The sequence below is a fragment of the Orcinus orca genome, chromosome 1, assembly GCF_937001465.1.
Source record: "Orcinus orca chromosome 1, mOrcOrc1.1, whole genome shotgun sequence".
Taxonomy (NCBI): Eukaryota; Metazoa; Chordata; class Mammalia; order Artiodactyla; family Delphinidae; genus Orcinus; species Orcinus orca.
Window position 1 is genome coordinate 106,697,799 of NC_064559.1, and position 20,309 is coordinate 106,718,107.

The 20,309-nt window shown below is 44.7% G+C and overlaps 1 protein-coding gene across 48 annotated transcripts in view; it reads right to left on the reverse strand.

Moving 5' to 3' along the window:
* The window catches only part of PDE4DIP (phosphodiesterase 4D interacting protein), a 288,606-nt gene that overhangs the window by 96,426 nt on the left and 171,871 nt on the right, over window positions 1-20,309 (reverse strand). For 31 of the 48 annotated variants that reach the window (XR_007473525.1, XM_049702093.1, XM_049702136.1 and 28 more), the window contains 10 exons: window positions 20,107-20,195; window positions 14,439-14,671; window positions 11,373-11,808; window positions 9,068-9,260; window positions 8,076-8,195; window positions 6,714-7,242; window positions 4,993-5,228; window positions 3,912-3,963; window positions 2,571-2,794; window positions 1,799-1,951 (listed from right to left, as the gene is read on the reverse strand). Coding sequence is in view for 47 of the 48 variants with exons in the window: in XM_049702093.1 (XP_049558050.1) it covers window positions 1,799-1,951; window positions 2,571-2,794; window positions 3,912-3,963; window positions 4,993-5,228; window positions 6,714-7,242; window positions 8,076-8,195; window positions 9,068-9,260; window positions 11,373-11,808; window positions 14,439-14,671; window positions 20,107-20,195 (2,265 nt within the window). In the remaining variant the exon portion in view is untranslated. Of the gene's footprint in view, window positions 1-1,798; window positions 1,952-2,570; window positions 2,795-3,911; window positions 3,964-4,992; window positions 5,229-6,713; window positions 7,243-8,075; window positions 8,196-9,067; window positions 9,261-11,372; window positions 11,809-14,438; window positions 14,672-17,975; window positions 19,837-20,106; window positions 20,196-20,309 lie in introns of those variants that run through there. The other 17 variants (XM_049702195.1, XM_049702221.1, XM_033436749.2 and 14 more) reach the window with 4 other exon arrangements.

Consider the following 20,309-nt stretch of genomic DNA (forward strand, 5'->3'; position numbering starts at 1 on the left):
TGCATACACATTCTATGCTCATCTTGAAAACGATTGGCTACAAGAGGCAAGGTGGCACTACCATAACCCAGGCAGCCATGAAAGCCCCATCTTAGCCATCTGGACACGGATAGGTGAGGATGGCTGTGCCTGGATGCTCTCAAGAGCCCCTGCGGTGCTGCTACCAGCATGTGCTAGTCCTGGCCCTTGTGACAAGACTCTCCCTACACCTAGAAGTCCTCTTCTGAAAGCAACAGGACTCATCCTGAGGAGGGCAGAAGTAGACTAGGATAGTGGGGAAGTTTGCATGACTAATGCATGTAATTCAACACTGATGGAAACAAACTTCAGAATCCCAAATCAATGTGTTCATTCACCAAAGGAAAAATAAAAGCCTTGGCATACTGACTTACACACAATGGCCTGTAAATCTTTCTGGACATTCAAATAATTTAAGAAAGATTCTTAAAATATACGGGTTCTTTCATCCTTACTGCAATCTACTGAATCATAAACTCTGGCAGTAGGGCTTAGAAATTTCTTTCTAAAAAAATCTTCACAGGTCATCATTAGGCAGTCCATCTGTAGACAGGTCTTTAGGAACCCTGGGAAGTTCTCATGTTTGAATCTGTCTCCTCTTCCTAAAAAGAGTTATCGGGCAGATGGCCCACAGAGGGAGAAGAAACCAAGACAGACCTGTGGAGAATGTCTCACGTGAAAGACAACGATCACATTCTGAAAAACATCCCTTACCCCAAGATACTGACATAGTATCAGAGCAGCACAGCTCTGAAGACCACTGAATTACCAAGTGACACAGACCAGGCCTCCTTCAGGGAGGCATTCTGATTTTAAAACCCCTGACCTTCTGCTCTTTCTGATCCCAAAGCATTTACACAGATGTCTACAGTGCTTAGGTGAATAGCTTTTCCCCATGATTTCCTGATTTAGCTGCTGCCCACTCTGGCCCAGAAACTTTGAGCCCAGGCTCAGAAAGAGTTGAACACATTCTTTTTCTTAAGATGTTGGTTGACTTGTCCTCAAGAGAGACAAGGGCGGCAGAAGGAAAGTGCTGTTCTTCTGGGGGCACCTCTACACGAGTCCGACCTCACCACAACCACACTGAAGGCGGCCAGCCAGCCCATCTTGTTGGGTGGTAGGAGGTGAGAACAAGGTTTGCCCTTTCTCTGCCATTGCTGGTGTGGAGCTGTGACTGAACAATGCACCCTCTGGTAACTAAGCTGAGGCAGGTAAATGAAATGTACAACTACTGGTCCAAGATACATACCATATACACATCAAGGACTACCAACCCATTCATAAACCCATGAACGATAATGTAATATGAACAGAATCTTGTCTAAGGATACTGAAGCATCCTTAGCTATGAAGTAAGCTGCCCTGCCTACTGTAGAGGCTCCTCTGCAGATAAAATGGGGAACACATATAAGGGAGCAGCGGATGTCAATTTCCCTTTGTTCTTTGGCTGCAGTAATCCTAGGAGAAGCATTCTGCCTCTGATTCTCAGGGTGAAATGAGAGAAGGAAATGAAGATGCTTCTTTTAGAATGATTAGCCAACTATTGGCCAAAATTGATACGTAGATGAAAGTCTATTGTGGATTATTTACTTGTCTAAAATATTTAAAACAAAGAGGAGTCAGACACTATTAGCTAATCCGGATGGTCTCTTGATTTTGTCTAGGATTCGATGTATTGATATATAAGCTCCTAATGATGCTTTTCTTGTCCCTGAAGAAAAGTCAAACAGGCAGCTGAGGAAGAGGAGATGAAGACCCTGCCCCACTGGCTGTTGCATACCTGGATGGGCCGGGCTGGCCTCCTTGGGGGGATTCTGGGGAGCTGGCAAGCTGCTGGGGCTGCTGCTGGGTTCGGCCTTAACCCCCTGAGACGCACTGGTTGCTGATGGTTTAGAAGACAGTACAGCAGAAAGACTTGAATGATGGATGGAATCTACAAAACCCATGAATGAAAGAACATGTTTGATGTTCTACAAAGAACTGGAATCTGGCCTTATATTTAACCAGGGCAGAGCCTGGTTTTCAGGGAGAGCGTCAAGCACAAGCGCTGGGAGCGGTGTTCATTCCTTACTGGCAGACAGCTCCTTCAGTGAGGAAAGCCACCTTAGAGGTGAGAGTGGGGCTCAGAGCCTGAAACCATGAAAGTGGCACCTCCAAAAATACCAAGCAAGTCCAGCAGCATCTGTGGACACCCACGGAAACTCCGGGGTTCAGGAACTGCAGCTAGCTGGAGGGATAAGATATCCCATCTTAAAAAAGGAGGTCAGTCAGACAGACGGTATGCTCATGAGGCAGTGGGGAAGAGAAGTCTCCGTAACCGCACCCTCCCCACTGTCGTTCGCCGTGTCCAACAGCAGTATCCGTATGCTGGTGGGGACCCAGCGACAGGGGTAACTTGCAGAGTCAGGAGCATAGCAAAGATCCTGACCCACTGGGGCCTGTGCTTGGCACGGTTCGGCCTGATACACACCAAGGTGCCTCTATAAGGCCTGGATGTGGAGGTCTCCTCTCAGCCTAGATAGAGGTGGTTCCACTCAGAAAGTGGAGGCTACCTGAGTGACTGGGTGAAGCCTTCTTCTCTTCATAGTGTGTGTACTCGCTGGCTATGTCCATGTCAGAGCAGGCTTCCGGCTCATCAGACGAGAAGGAAGAGCTGCTGGGAGACCGGTGGGAGTCAGACAAGGCACGGCTGCTGGAGGGCGTTAGGGACCGCGCGTCCAACGTGGCCTGCAGGACTTCAATCACTTTCTCCTTCTCCTGCAGCTCCCTGCTGAGCCTAGTGGGGTGAAGGAGGACAACAGCTGAACCCAAAGTCACTGGACTAGCTAGTCCTGACTAGGGCACATGGGAAAAGCCACATAAGTCAAGGGGACCATTCCTGCAAAGGGTAAACGAAATTACCCATCTCTGATTAGGAGTGGAAAGTAGGTCAGGTGCAGAGGGAAGGAGAGCAAGAGCTACCCAGTGCACTGGCCACACAACACACTGAGGACTAGCAGAGGCTCAGCTAGTGCTCCAAGGCACTGCTGCTTAACGTATGGTCCCCAGTACAGCTGGAGTCCGAGAACTGTTGGTCCCCAGTCTCCAGTAAGTACAGAAGTGCAAGGTAAGCCTTGAGAAACATAGCAGTGTGGCATTCCCACAACATCTAGGAGTATGATAAGTAGAATCATCTGGTTGACTGAGATAGAGACAATGTGTGTGTCTGTGATGGATTAGAAAGGAAAACAAACAAAAAAAATACTTTGTCCTTCACTGCAGATATTTTGAGAAGCACTGAGTGGTCTAAAGCACACTCACGACACAAAGGGGCGTGAACTAGTGACTACAAAGGACGCTGAGCCTGTATTTTATTGCACATAATGAGATAACATTCAGTGACTCAGTGAAAACTGGCTCCTAAGACGCTGTAGCCTCCCGGGATCTGCAACGTCAAGCACTTTTTTAAAATTAGGAACTGTAATACAATTCTTTTTTTCCCAAGGAAATTGTACGGCCATTAAGCTCGCTGCCAACTCAACTTGGGGTAAGCCAACTTGGCAAAAACACACCTTGGTCTTTAAACACACAGCGGGGAAGCAGAGGAGATCCTTGGGGTGCCAAGGACCCTTAAAACCTGGTTAGTTTACTTTTAAGTCAGACTGACTCTAGGTTACTTAGCTAATAATATAATAATAAATCTAGGTTACTAATTTGAATAAATATACAAACAGAAATCAATAGAACTATATCAAAAGAGAGTAAGGCTAAAAAGAACAGTAATGTGTTCCATGAATAAATGAATTCATTACAATCAGCATTTTCCTTTTTCCCCCCTGATTTGTGAAACTGCAGCCACCCTTGACCCCTTAGGCCTTGTTCCTGATTCCTTTACCAGATCCTATTTGAATTACCTCAGGGCCAGCGGCTCAAGTCCAGCTTGATCTTTCTCACTTTTATGATCCTCTGCAAACCAAATTCAGAAAGAAACAGTAAGAAATTAAACAGGTCTCACTTCACACATTATAAATGCAGGAGCCGATTTGGGTGCAAAACAGTGACTACTCTATGTATGTCCAGGATATGTGGGAGAATTGCTCTGGGAGACCTCAGATTGTATCTTTAGAGAACAGACCTGCAGGTTCTCCTGAGCTCACCAGGCAGACCTTCCCTGACCTGGTAATCACCATCATGACTTCCTCTACCCTAAATCAATGCAAACAAAGTTTAAAAGGCACTTGGCTAACTTCCCTCTGGAACATTCCAGCCTCCAAGCCTGCCACAGACTGACTCCCAGACGGAGCAGCTCTGTGACCCATCACAGCTTTCATGTAGAACCTACTCTTGCTTTGAGGAGATGATAAACAGCCCTGTCCCACCTCTGCACCTGCCGCTAGGATGTGGGATGGTTGGCCCTCAAGACTGATCGATCCTGCTGTTCTCCCTCGGGTGCTCTCAGGAAATTCTAAGTCAAGGGCTTCAATAATTACCAATATTCCTAGCCCTTGTACTATGACATTCAGTGCCCAAACCATGTTCAAAAGGGCATAGTGCTTCATCTGTATTTGAATTACATTCATGTGCAATACCAGGCAATAGATGAAGAAACAGAGATATCAAAAGGTTAAGTCATTTGCCCAAAGAAAGTTAGTGGCAGCATCCAGGCTAGAGCTTGCGTACTGCAAGTCTCGGTTCAGGGCTCCTTTAACTACAGTGAAGTCCTCTGATCTCTTCTCCCTTTCTCCCCCTTAGCACTAGGTGGACTCAGCCTCCTTCCCTAAAGGTCACATTCCATAAATGATGCTGTAATCATGGCCTCTCTGACCCTGTGGTTCCTCCTCGGTGCTTCCCACTGGCCAGTCCTGATTCTGTAATGACCTCTGGGTTAAATGAAGCAGAACCTGGGTTAAAAGGCTGTGGTGGAGGTGTGGATGTCATCTGGGGCTGGGCTCTGGGAGGGACTGAGAGTGTCCAAAAGCCCTGTGGCCAACTTACTGGTGCTGAGTTTGCTGGTGAGCCTCTCTGTCAGCTGGCTTCCCTGAGCGAGCTGCTCCCGGAAGCTCTGCCCCAAGTAGTAGTCAATGTCATTGCTCCTTAGGAGGTCCTCGAAAGACTTTACTGTATCTTTCGCATGCTGGGTGAGAAGATAACAGATACCTCTCCCTTCTCGTATTTTCTGGCGTAGGTAGGATAGTTCTCGGGCCTGGTCCTGAATCAGGGAATCATATTTCCTAATGTAGGAAAGAAGAGGAAAGGGTAAGAATGGAAAAGAGTGAAAATTAAGTTATGGGGGCTTCTGTAGTCATTTCTGTGAGAACATCTCTAAGAGCTCCTCCGTTTAAGCTGAATTCTGGCACAAAAACCAAAGGATGTATTTAAGAGTAAATTCTGTTCTGACAAACTTGCATCAAACAACATGGTATGCCACCATTCTTCCACTGTTTTATACGTGTTAGTCATGTGTCCAAAAATGAAAAATAAGTTCTGTGGGGGTAAATACAGTGCCATAGTTTACATCCCTTACAGCACCAATATAGTGTAGACTTACAGTTGATACTCAATAAATACTAAATATAGTTATTGGGTAGATGCTCAATAAATACTAAAAATCCAAATAGGTCCTTTCCTGTCTTCTACTTCAAAGACCATCTATATTATGGCAGACTGTATTTTGCAAAGTTAGCCATTACTCAAGCTCCCGTTCCATGTGCTCCTCTATAATGTGGCTGTGCCCCTCTTTCATCATTGGGCAGAAGTTATTCTCCACCTCCTTAACTCTGGGTGGGTTCTGTGACCACCATGACCAAGGTAACATAGTGGAGGTAACACTGCACCGAGTCCAGGAGTCGCTCTTAACTGGCCTGGCAACTTCCACTTGGAAGCCAGCTGCCATGCTGAAGTGAAACTACCCTGAGACCACCGTACTATGAGAGGCCCAGGCCAGGAGGAGAGGCCCCGGAAGACAAGGAGCCACATGGAGAAAGAGAGAAGCCAAGGAGCGCCACGTCACCAGACACATGAATGAAGAAGCCATGTCCAGGCAGACATTTCAGGGACTCCAGCCCCAACCTCCATCTGATGGCAGCCGCATGAGAGACCCCAAGTGAGAGCTACACTGCTCAGCCCAGCCAATCCACATAAATTATTGCTTCAATCCCCTGAGCTTTGGGGTGGTTTGTTACTCAGCATAGATGACCCAGATACTGAGAGGGCTATCTACCCTGGTGTTTTTCAACCACAAAGTATCAATAACAATAATAATTATGGCAAATACTATTGAGAGCTTTAATATATGCTAGGCATCATTATAAGCACTTGTATTAATTCATTTAAACCTAATAACCACCCTTTGAGATAGATTTTCTTATTATCCTCATTTAATAGGTAAAGAAATAGGCTCAGAAAGACTGAGTAGGTTGCATAGCCTGTAAGTCCCAGAGCTAGGATTCGAACCCAGGAAGTCTGACTCCAGTCTTACTACTTATATCATATATCCTGTCACTTTAAGAATACATTCCTAAGGAGGAAATCCCAGGGACCTGGTATCTCCCAGCAGGGGTGACGTGTCCTTTCTTCAGACCTAGGGCTACCATTTAAATAGGTGCTCCTCTGATTGCCCTGATGGGTTCTCTCTTCTACCTGCCCGGGCTACCCTCCATCAAACATAAACTTAGACATCATCAATCAAGTAATGGTCCAAAGAGGACCCTCCTTACCCAGGCCACGAGGCTGATCTCAGCTCCTCGGCCAGCTTCCCTTCTGTTCCAGTTTTCGGGAGCTGGGCTTCCAGCTGGGACACCCTCTGGATCAGACTCTCCAGATCCTTTTTAGCCTGAAGCCCTGGGGGGTAGAAAGCCCCAGTGCCATCAGACAGCCACCCCTCGTCCTCATCAGTGACACTATGAGGTGAAGATCCCTCGAGGGTACCAACAGCTTTCAGCTTTTGGGGTCTCTCCAGACTAGATGAATAATCGCTTGTAACTGAGAGGGACCGGACCCGGCTCTTGAGGTTTTGAATGACCTTGTTGGCGTTCTGCAGCTGGGCCTTCAGATCTTTGATGTCCTTACATAGGACAGAGATGTCTTCTGAGTTTCCATATGCCTGGAACTCCTCCTGCTTCCCTAGCTGGCTCTCCAAGGGCTTCTTTCCAGGGGGGCTGGCCAGTGTGGAGCTCAGATGTCCCTGCTCAGAGCACAGCCCCTCCATTAGGACAGTTTCCCTGAGGCTGTCATGCTCCTCACACTCTGAGAAAAGACAAAGACATCTTCCTGAGTAAAGCTGGATGTGCTGCTGAGGCCACTCCCTTCAAGGTCTTGAGGACAATAATTACTAGAGCAAAAGTTGAAGCAGTACTTTATTCAGCGCTGGCACTGTACTAACATTCAAATGCAGTATTTCTTACCCTCCCAAGAGCCCAGCAAGTCAGGTGTGGTCACCTTCTATTTTACTCAAGTGTTTTCCTCCTTGATTTCAATTTGGTGGATGTCCCTATAGTCACAGTACTTTTTTTTTTTGCGGTACGCGGGCCTCTCACTGTTGTGGCCTCTCCCGTTGTGGAGCACAGGCTCCAGACGCGCAGGCTCAGCGGCCATGGCTCACGGGCCCAGCTGCTCCGCGGCATATGGGATCTTCCCGGACCGGGGCACGAACCCGTGTCCCCTGCATCGGCAGGCGGACTCTCAACCACTGTGCCACCAGGGAAGCCCCACAGTACTTTTATAATAGAAGAATATTTTTTTTAAAACTTATGGTTTACCTATTCCCCCAAAGCTCATCTGGTCTTCTCATTAATAAATAGACCTTAGTATTTTTTCTATAATAAACAGTTGGATAGAACATTTTTTTAAATTAACAGCAGTATGCTGAAAACTAATTGTAGAAATTCAAACTCACACTCAGCCTCATTCTGGGCAAGAGTTCTCCTCCAGACTTCCTGTCCCTCTCTGGTCTTGTGTCCTCTTCAGTCTACCATGCCCCCTTACCCCTACTCCTCGTTGCATGTGGGACTCGCCAACGGCACCCAAATGTGAAGGCTGCCTCTAGGGAGGGAAGGTGAACCCCATACTTGTGCTCTTACCGGGACTGGTGCTCTCCTCCCGCTCAGCCTCATTCTCGCTTCGGCCACAAGTCTCATAGCCCAGGTCCTGGAGGTCCACCTGCACCTGCTTGCTGTCCTGCTTCACTAAGGATTCACCTGCTTAGGAAGAGACGGGGTGTTACAGAGTATCTGAATTTCCCACATACACCCTCACCCTCAGTGGCACATACCCTGGCCCTTAGGGTGCAGGGAGGTTAGGTCCACAGTGGAATAGATGCTTCTTTGGACTTAGGTGGGAGAAGAGACCACCTGCTCCAGACAGCAGGACTTCCCTCTGCCACGAGGAGCCTGTTTGCTATTGATGATCCCATCTACAGATAACGGGGCTTCGCTGGGACCAGACATTTTTAAGTCATCTCTAGAAGTCCCAGGGAAACTAGTAAATGCTTTGTTCACAGGGGCTCAGTAAATGTTTGAATGGAGCTGAACTCATTCAGAGTTTCAAAGACATCTAGATCTGTACTGTTCCGTAAGGTAGCTACTAGCCACGTGGGACTATTTTAGGTTAAACTGACTAAAATTAAGCTTAAAATTCCCAAGTTGAATTAGCTACATTTCATGTTCTCCATGACCACATATGACGTAGGTATAGAACATTTCTGTCACCGCAGAAGTTCTATTAGAAAGCGCTGATTCTAGACCAACAATGATGGTATATTTTTTAAGACTCTGATGTGGTGCAAAGAGGAGCAGAAGAGAAGCAGTTAGCATACATTGAGAGAGATAAGGCAGTTTGTTGACTGTACCAGAAATCAGCAAATCTAGGTGTTAGTCCGTTTCCTCCCTATACTGTCGCTGCAAACTTGATTTATTCATTTACTCTTCTCTGCCATCTGCAAATTGAAGTATCCACTTCCACAATCCTAGGGTTGTGGTCAGGATTCAATTTGCGGAAGAAAAGTGAAGTCTGCAAAGCATGTAGCTTCTCAGGGAGAAGACAGACACTTTGGTGACGTGAACTTAAGACTTACTAAACATGACTCTGTATTTCTCCAGCTGGTTGGCCTGGGCAAAGACAGTGGCTTCTGATATCAGCAGCTTCTCCTGGAGATCTTGATAGCGTTGTCTGCACTGTGCCAACTGGGAGCGCAGGTGCTTGGTGGATCCTGGGAGGCTAAATTCTGACTGAGGTCCAGAGTTACGGGCCTGGGGCTGGTTGACCAGCTGTGAAAAGAGCCAGCACAGGGTCAGGGCAGTCTGAGCTCATCCCCCAGGCAGTGATGGCTGCTACCCCTTGCGAACCCTGTGGACTTTATTCATGTGTCTGTCACAGCGCTCCTCATCCCATTTGGCACTTACTTGCTTTCCGGAACGAGCTCCTGGAGAGTTGGGGTAATGTTTTATTCATCTCTGTATCTACAACACATAGCATGGTGCCAATTGAATCTAACGAGGAGGAGCTCTCAGTAAATGTTTGTTCAATGATTGAAGAGAGAAGGGGTGGAAACCTCCACTCATCCCTCCCTGCATTCCTGCCCAGTTGCCCTCTCAGAATCCTCTGCAGAAAGTGGAACACTCCCTAACATCATACACAAAAATAAACTCAGAATGGATTAAAGACCTAAATGTAAGACCAGACACTATGAAACTCTTAGAGGAAAACATAGGAAGAACACTCTTTGACATACATCACAGCAATATCTTTTTTGATCCACCTCCTAGAGTAACGGAAATAAAAAAAAAACAACAAATGGGACCTAATGAAACCTAAAAGCTTTTGCACAGCAAAGGAAACCATAAACAAGACAAAAAGACAACCCTCAGAATGGGAGAAAATATTTGCAAACGAATCAGTGGACAAAGGATTAATCTCCAAATATATACACAGCTCATGCAGCTCAATATCAAAAAACTAACAACCCAATCCAAAAATGGGCAGAAGACCTAAATAGACATTTCTTCAAAGAAGACATACAGATGGCCAAGAGGCCCATGAAAAGGTGCTCAACATCACTAATTATTAGAGAAATGCAAATCAAAAGTACAATGAGGTATCACCTCATACCCGTTAGAATGGGCATCATCAGAAAATCTACAAACAATAAATGCTGGAGAGGGTGTGGAGAAAAGGGAACCCTTTTGCACTGCTGGTGGGAATGTAAATTGATACAGCCACTATGGAGAACAGTATGGAGGTTCCTTAAAAAACTACAAATAGAACTACCATATGACCCAGCAATCCCACTACAGGGCATATACCCAGAGAAAACCATAATTCAAAAAGAGTCATGTAACACAATGTTCATTGCAGCTCTATTTACAATAGCCAGGACTTGGAAGCAACCTAAGTGTCCATCGACAGATGAATGGATAAAGATGTGGTAAATATATACAATGGAATATTACTCAGCCATACAAAGGAATGAAATTGGGTCATTTGTAGAGACGTGGATGAACCTAGAGACTGTCATACAGAATGAAGTAAGTCAGAAAAATAAATATCATATATTAACACATACATGTGGAATCTAGAAAAATGGTACAGATGAACCGGGCTGCAAGGCAGAAATAGAGACATAGATGTAGGGAACAAACGTATGGACACCAATGGGGGAAAAGGGGAGGGTGGTGGGATGAACTGGAAGACTGGGATTGACATATATACACTAATATGTATAAAATAGATAGCTAATGAGAACCTGCTGTATAGAACAGGGAACTCTACTTCATTTTGCTGTACAGTAGAAACTAACACAACATTGTAAAACAACTATACGCCAATTTAAAAGAAAAAAGAATCCTCTGTAGTCTCCATTTTACTTAATCCTCAGCTCAGCTGTCTCCCCTTAGAGGATCCCGATAACTCCTTCTGAGGCTCAGGGACAGACACCTATGATGAGCTGTGATGAAAATGGCAGTGATAAGGAAGAGATGTCATTACACACCACTTGTCTGGCTGCCTTAAAACCCCATGTATCCCTATATTGCATCCTATTGAAATGATCTGGTTTTGTGCCATCTTTTCCCACCATACTGAATACCTGAAGGACAGAGACAAAGCCTTATTGCCTGCTTCCAATGTCTAGTCTCTTATCTGTAAAATTAGGCACTCAAATATTTATGGAAAATTAATTATTCATGTAATATTTATAAGATAATGTTGTAAAAAACTTTTCTGAAGGTTGATGTGTGAGGAATATTATCACCACTACTTGTGGTGCAAAGGTGCCCTTCCCTTGGCATCTCCTGACCCACAGGGCAGAACTGTTTAAGGTAGAAACTGACATTTCCAGCCCTTCTCCAAGGGTCTTTCATTCCATCTAATCCCACACTTACTTGGTGGGTATCCGCTGCGAAGGCAGTCCCAAGGTCAAGGCTCTGGGGTCTGGGGCAAGGCCTCATGGTCACACCCTCCTCTTCTTGGCATTGGTGCTTTCCAGAAGAGCGAACCAGCTCTGTGTTCATTCTGTCGATCTCCCTGGCCAGGTGCCCAAGGAGCTCAGGATTAAGTTTACTATTCCCTTCCCTGGTGCTCAGCACCAGCTGTTCTTTGAGGAGGTTGATGATATTGTGGGCATTCTTCAGTTTTCCCTGGAGCTTTCTGAATTCAGCCTGAAGGCTATTCTCATTCGGACCCCCTTTGGCAACCACAGTCTCCACCATCACCTCGCCCTTCTCCTTGTCTTCCTCAATCTCCCATCCATCAGACATTGCTTCTCCCATCTGCTCTTTCAGCTCTGCATTCTCAAGGCAAAGGCTCAGCATGGTGTTCCTACAGGAAACATACATAATCAGGGGCCAGGTCTGGTCTTGGCCTCGGTTCCTAATAGCCCCGTTTACCCACACCTCAGGCCATCAGAGACTCAGAGACACCCCAGAGCATGAAGAGACCTCAGAGACCTACAACAACTCCCTTATTTTATACACGAGGAAACCAAGACTCAGAAAGAGCAAGAGATTACCCGCACTCCCATAGCTACTTGGTGGCAGCATCATCACTAAAAATCTAGGACTCAAGACACCCAGTCTAGTTGTCTTTACTCATGCTTGCAGCCTCATGTTCTAATTTTCAGTGGCCTCCGGAATAAACAAGGGTAACTACACTGTTAAGAAAAAAATAAAAAGGACATTGGGACAAATTTATTATTATGGATTCTACAGTTCTATTAATTATCATGTCACTTTTCAACTACTGGATGAGAAATTTGGACCTAGGAACACAGAAGAAATAAATAACACTAATCACAACTATCATCAAATGTACTTATGTTAATTATTTGCTTTACGTCTGGCTCCTGTGATAGGAGATCATCTTCATAAGAACAGGGATTCTGCGTGTCCCGTTCACCCTGTACCTCCAGAACCTCCACAGTGCCAGCTGCGCATAAAATATTCCATTTGTTGAGGAAATAAAATGGACTAAATAACTAATTTTCACCAAGACATTCTAGACGCAGCCTTTCCTCCCACCGAATATTTCACTAGGATTGGGTGGAAGCAATAAAAAATATGGCTTTAAAAAGGCAATTCACTTAAAAAGGCAGTTCACTTAACCTCTAACACTGACCTAGTGGAGTTACTGGAGGCTTACATGAAATTACATACGTGGTATGGCTGGCTCGGTGTCTGCAACAGAGAAGTCATTTAATCCTGCTCATACTAGCTGCAGACCTGAGGAATACTGACAGCAGAATCCTAGGAGGTGCCTGTTTAAAAAGCTTTAGAGCTAAGGCCTACATACACATCGACGTTTTACTTAAGTTCCACAGGTGATTCTTAAGCACGCTAAATTGAGAACTGCTGACCAGAAGAGGCAAAGGAAGTAATAATTCATAGCCTGAAGGACCAGCAGTTGGCTATGCCCCTAGACTGGGTTTCTCAGATCCTGAAGTTTTGGAATAGAGCACAGCTTGTCTAGCTTTCAATCAAGGATGAAAATGCCTTAGGACACAGGAATCAGAGAGATCATCTACGAGAGTTTCAATGGAGAAAAGTGGGACAGGTATTTTACCAAAACTGATGTGTAAAAGGGAAAGAAAGGGGCACACGTGTGGTATAAAGAAGAATATTTAATATTATGTCATAACTTTATATCTGCTGTGTTCACAATACAAACTAACAACAGCAATGTTCAACAAAATCTCAAAAGAGGGACTACGAATTACATAGATTCTATCTTCTACAGTATCAGTGGTGCTTCAGGTTGGAGGAAGAGTTCAATCAGTTTTAGGTTAGGAACTCTGAGGAAAAAGGAAAATAATTCATGAAGGTACTACCTTTGGTTGGATTGTATATTCAACTGTAGGATCAAAAGAGATGTATTGTTCTCACCCATGATAGCACAACAAAGTTGACACATAACAAAGTTTAAGTCAAACTTAAGCTTTAACTTAAGTAGAATTTAAGAAAAGAAATATCACGATAATTCAGAGTAAAAGAACCAACATTAAGGATGATCACAAGAGTATTTCAAAAATTGTTTGACAAAGTATACAGTATAGAAGAAAAAGGTTTATAATTTAATAATTGGGAGCCAGGGGTCTAGCCAGGGACTATTATGCAACCTTGAGCAAGTTACCAGAACTTTTTAGGCCAGAGTTTCCTCAACTATGAAATAAGACATTATGCTGGATGTCAAGATCCTCTTCTGTACTAATATCATTCTATGATTCAGGGACATTTAAGTGGCACATAATAGGTAGGGAAACAATAGGGCATGAGTTAGAAGTTGTACATCTGCACAGCTGTGTTCTAAACAGCAGGCCATTATGATTATGACCCTCAGGGATGAATGAATAAGTGGATTAGCCCTATGTTACCAGCATGTTCCCCAAGCATCTTTTGAAAAAAAGCCATTAAAGACAGAGTGGTCAATCTAGCCAATGAATAAGCTACTTACCACTTTTGCAAAGTAAATAAAACAGCAGAGATTATTAAAATTGCTATTCTGTGATTTAAGGATTTGTGCTACTGAGAGAGAGCTGAGTGGAGGTGGAAGGGCCTCTGTATAAATCCTTCTCCTCATGGACTATTCTGGTTCTGCATATAGCAGTGAAGCATCTTGGGTAGCAGAAGATTCCTCACATGTCACAGTCAATTCAAAAGAATTCAACTAGGAGATTTCCACTCATGACAGTCATATATGTATAGCTAATAATGGACATTATTATACTGAATTAAGACCAGATTTATTTTAATAGTTTGAATGGTAATTATTGATAATCCCCATTATCCAATATGATTAACTTTTCTAAGAATCTGTAGAACAATTAATGCACGGAGCACGGGATGTGGATCAAAAAGCCCCACGGCAGCACAAATGCCTTGGCAGCAGCAAGGTGAGTCCCTTGGCTATGGTAGCCTCTCCGTCAGCAGGCTCCCCTTCTCTGGTGCACATCCTACCTGATGTGGGCCACAGAGGAGAATCCTGCTTCCTCGATTTGAGCCTTTAGCTCCTTCAGTTCCCCCTCAGCTTTCCTCTTCTCCTCTAAGAGCTGATGAATCTCAGCCCTCAGGTGGAGCATCTCCTCCTGAAGACCCCTGTCACTGTCCTCTCCTGTCGTGGATGGAGGGGCAAGAGATACGTTCTGGGTCTCCACAGCTGCCAGGCTTTTCTCCAAAGCTACCTTGATGAGCTGAAAGAAAATCATGGTTTAAAGAAGTTAGTGCATTGAAGAGGATCTATGAGGAACATCAGATCACAAAGGCAGCCTTCTAGGGGACCAAAACAGGCAGACCTAAAAGGAGCTCCCCCTCTAGGACTCCTCAGCCATAAGGGCCCTGGAGACTGGTTTGGGTGAGAGGACATACCCCACAAGCAGGGAGAATTGTTGCCATGGGCAGAGGTGGGTGAGGAAAAAAACACAAGCACACAACAAACTTAAAACAAAAGCAAACAAATGAGGTTTAAACAGGACTGGAGAGTGTGGATGCTGTGATCCTTCTCTTTCTGAGGGGACAGAGTTCTCCGGGAGTCTTCTCACAGTCAGGAAGCTTCATCAGCTCAACACCTGAGTCCTTGACTGCAAAGATCATGGCTAAGATACCAAAGCTCAAAGCCTGAGGCTGTAACTCAGACTCCAAAAAGGATGATTACGAGGAAGGATCTGGGCACTCAGGAATCAGGAGTCAGAGTCAGAGAATTAGGGTATAGGCGGAGCTACAGTTAAGACAAAGCAACCTTAATTTCATTGGCAACAGGAGAATCACACTCTACAATTGCTGAGAAGTTAAAGAGAGGCCACCTGCCTAGCAACCAATTTCCCTTGTTGGTGATCACCCTATGCTGATGTTGCCAGCCAAACTCTCTCTACAAATCTAAGCGCGTGAGAAGAAAACAAGCAGAAGCAATTTCCCATCACCTTTGTTTTTTGAGGATACTCTTGAAGTTACTCCTTAATGTTCAACTAGAGCAGATTGTATAGTTTTTCCTCAGATAATATTTTAGGGCCTCCCTGGTGGCACAGTGGTTAAGAATCTGCCTGCCAATGCAGGGGACATGGGTTGAAGCCCTGGTCTGGGAAGATCCCACATGTCACAGAGCAGCTAAGCCCATGTGCCAGAGCTACTGAGCCTGCGCTCTAGAGCCCGTGAGCCACAACTACTGAGCCCGTGTGCCACAACTACTGAAGCCCGCACACCTAGAGCCCACACTCTGCAACAAGAGAAGCCACCGCAATGAGAAGCCCGCGCACAGCAACGAAGACTCAATGCAGCCAAAAATAAAAATAAATAATTTTTTAAATTTAAAATTTTATTGTTCGTCTTGGGCTCCTCTCCAGCTTTTCCCATGCTTTTAAAAGTGTAGAAACCAAAACATGAGTATGATAATCTACTTAGTGTATGACTAATCGTTTTAGTATGTGAATTTCTCGCCTGTCTGTTGAATATTAATCTTATATCCCAATGTCATATTGGCTTATTTTTCCTTTCAGTGGCAGCATTTTGGGGTTTTACTTAACTTCAGGTCAATTTTGACCTCCCAATTTTCCAACTCTCCCCACAGCTATTTCTGGGTCATATTGTTTTCTTTTATCTCTATAAATATAATGACTTGTTCCTGTCACAAATTCATTCTGGCTATACAGAATCATTTCACAATCATCAAAGTCATCAAAATATTTATGTGCATCTCCATAAATCATGTAGCGGCCACTTGATTAGGGATGATTTGTAGAATTAATTATGTGCTTTATTGCTTCAGTTAGGTCAGAAATATTGATATATTGGACAGAACAGGGCTCAGAGGAGCTTAAATGGATCAATGATTAACAGCTGCTCGGCTTGGCACAAAGCCATTGACTGTTGCTTTGGACCTTGTAACAGCATGATAAAGTCTAGGTTTCAGGTATGTCCTGGGGTTGATTCATATGGCACGTATGTGTAAAAGCATTTAGTAGCATAGCAGTTGAGGTTGTAAAGAGATGTGAGAGATACGCACCCACGTCAAAGAAGGAAGAGATGCCTCACACAGGTGCTCATTTCCTAGGCATCCCATCCCACCTGGGGTTGTAAGCCTGAGACTGAGAGGCTCCTGGGAATGTGTTTCTATGGTTCTACTGCCAGGCTTAGTTGGACTGGTGGCCATCCCCACATGTGCCACGAAGCACTTGGGTCAAAATAAAGGAAGGGGGACTGGATAAAACCACTTTTGAAAGTTTATGACCTCACCCTTCATTTAAATTATGTGACATTACCTTTCTAAATAAACTCTTTGCAACTAACTAAACAATGTCATCAGCTTTGAATATGGACACATTTATTCTTTTCTAAACCTTCAGGGTTCCTTCTGCTTAAAAATGTCTAACTTTAATGATACCATCTATTTTTAAAGTGCCTTCTAGATGTATGTTATCTTCTATTGATGTAAATATACCTACTTTCTTTAAAAAGAAAAAATAAGATCCATGGAATGTTAATACCAGAAGGGACCTTAAGGTTCATCTGGTCTGATTTCTTACTTTTAAATGAGAAAATAGAGGTCTGATTTGTTCCCAGGCTAATTTGCCTTTTCATATTTCCATGTCCAAGGGAGTTTACTTTAGCTGCCTTGTCTGTAAAATTTAAATGTAAATGCATGAAAAGTGACTCAGGATCTAACCTTTTTATTTTTTTCTTTAACATCTATGGAAAGCTAGTATTTCTATTGTTTTTCCTGAAGTAAAACCCCAGGGCTTCCAGTGTATGTGGTGGTAGTATGAATCCTTTAGCTCTATTGTTAACTACGTCTCTTATAGGTAGTTGTTGCTGTTGTTGTTCTTCACATTTCCTAATTCATCTATTCTATTGCTTCCATGGTATAATTCAACTTTCATGTGTGCTGGTTTTTCATTTGCCCCATGGAGATCAATGTGCAGATCTGATCTCTTATTTGAATAGAGTGGTTTTGTTTTAGCCCTATTCCTTCATACCTCCCACGGTGTAATTCATTTCTCAGACAGCATTAGGGTATTAAAAATGATCTTTTTTCAAGTTCATCACTGACGCTCCTTTGCAGTTTTGCTTGTTGATTAACTTTTCTCCATTGCAAAAATTCGGACGAAGAAAGGCAATGATTGATTACTCTAGTTTCTTTCACAGGAACTAACTTCCTAGGTATTCGTTACAGATCTTACATTTGATTGGGAATGGAATTGTGTGAGAGGTTATCTGAGGACAATTACCATCACGGCCAGGCCTGGCACTTCCTGAGGAGGGTGAGTCCAAAATTAAAGATGAAGCAATCTGCTTTGGCCAAAAGGTGGTTCTTGTCTTAAGAGGCAAAGTTGGATGTGTTTGTTAGGGGAAGTGTGCGTATGCTTGAAGTGGGAAGGGAGCTTGGTGTTGAGGATAAGGTCTACCTCCCAAGGACACAACTAGGAGAAGCTCAGAGCTCAATCTTAAGGGACCAGTTCCCGGGAAACAAGCAAACACATTTTTGAGAATCTGGACACAAAACAGTTATGACAAAACAAGCTTTATTTAATTGGTAGCAGGAGAGTCACACCAACAAACCTCAGAAAAGTTGAAGTAAGTTTACAATGATTTCACACACCTCCTTCCCCAAAACTGAAGATTGATTTTTCAAGGAAAGGGGATACAGAGAAAAACAGTGCTTACCCAAGATATTTTTCATCCAACAGGTAAATACTTGTCTAACTTATTAAGTATCTCCTATGCCAGGTGATAGGGAAGACATTGCAAGGGAAGTACAAATGCCCCAATGTAAAGGTTTATTCCAGGCTTGGACTGACCTCAAAATGTTGTCTGATCATTTTCTCCACGCTCGGCTATAGAAAAGAAGGTTGAGGAAGAAGTGACTTTACAAACCAGTTTCCCTATAAGTGAGAAGCAGAGTGAAGAACTCGTGCTATCAGGCATAGTTTGGACCACATCAGTCGGAATCTGGCTCTCTCCATATCCGTGTCTCCTGTTCACTTATTCTGAAGTTAACCCTGACCCAGAGTAGCAATAACCATCAGTGACCTGCTGACATCCCAATCTAGCTCTGTGTTAGAGTGGATATTTTCTCATCCTGCAGATCCTTCTCTCTCACCCAAGATCCTCAGTGAAATCAGGGAGTGAGAGGTAAGGGATCTGTCCAGAGGGGCAGTGGTGTACATAATTAAATTTACAAGCACCGGTTAGGAGGACTCAGAATAAGCTGTCCAAGCAAAAGGAGAAGTGGAGTTCATGCAGGAACTCAAGGGAGAAGTTAGGGTCAGGTGTGTCTAGAGCAGCAAAAAGGGAATCTTGGTAGAAGGTAAAGAAACTGTGCTGAGGATGTGAGGTATTCCAGACAATTGCTTGTGTCCTCAAGAGTCAAAGACTGTGCCAAATCCTGTGAGATTTGGGGACTGCTCACTTGGGTCTTTCTGTTGGTTTATTAGACGTCTCCTCTTTTTCTTATGCAGGAGATGAAGAGGCAGACCCAGAAAGCCTCATGTCCCCTATAGTTTCCCTAATAGCTCCAAGGAGCCTATCACTGGAAAAGCCCAGCCAGCTGCTTCTGCAGAAGGACAGATACCAATGATCCACTTTCCCCTTAAAAACTCAGAGAGTCGGGCTTCCTTGGTGGCACAGTGGTTGAGAGTCCGCCTGCCGATGCAGGGGACACGGGTTCGTGCCCCGGTCCGGGAAGATCCCACATGCCGCGGAGCGGCTGGGCCCGTGAGCCATGGCTGCTGAGCCTGCGCGTCCGGAGCCTGTGCTCCGCAACGGGAGAGGCCACAGCAGTGAGAGGCCCGTGTATGGCAAAACAAAACGAAACAAACAAAAAAAACCTCAGAGAGTCGCAGGCCTGGTCCATCCAGGACATGTGATTGCTAAATGTCACTGGGCAAGGTGAAGACACATAGGCGTTCCAGTGGGTGCTATGGGATCACTATTGGTGACTTAATCTCTGAGGTCTAGGACATTCTGCTCTTGAGCTTGAGAAAATGCTGGTTACACCTTCCAATGCTGGTTGGTGGGAACAATGTTTTAGCCTTGGGTACCAAGTTCTGAGGTTTGACAGGGGCTTGCTCTTGAAGTGTCATCTGCTGGTCATTGACGTGTCACAACCTGGGTAGATTGTCAGGTTGCCCAACAAGGTTCTCTTTTATATAGTGAGACTTCACTGAGAATGATCCCTGCTTTGGAAGCATTCCGTTCCTCTTGGAGTTCCTCAGAAAACACTCTCCTGAAGCAGGTCCTAGGCCTGCCACCTCCCCAAGCAGCCCTTCGATGACTCCCTGTCTTCTGTGATGTGTTTCAGTTACAAAAGCCCAAGAGGGTAAGTGTTCAGGTCTTGTTGTAAGTAAAAATTCTTCTGAAGCTATAGCTATAGACGGTACATAGGAGCAAAGGAGGGTAGGAGGGGGCAGGGAGCAGGAACACAAGATACAAGGAGTAAAAAGGGTGGATTGGAAAGAAAAATGGAGTGAGGATAGGGGTTGGCAAGGTGGCTGGGAGGGCAGGAAGAAGACTGGGAAGTGGTTTATCTAAAAAGATAGCTTCTCACTCCAGGCCCACAAGGGCTGCAGGAGACCACCAGTCCGCAAAGGGCTACGAGCTCTGCACCCTGGGGCCCCAGTACCTGACTTGGACTTACTTGCTGGTGGCTGTTGTGTGCAGCCTCCTCCTCAATACTGTCAGTGAACTCCGTGCTCGCATCCTCTGTGTCGTCCCCTGCAGCTGCACCTAGAAGTAGGTCCAGAAGACAAAGGTGACTCCCTTTACACGTGCCTTCCAGACAGCAGCTAAAATTACACTCTTTTTGCCATCCGCCTCTGATTTCTTCCCTTCCCCACATGG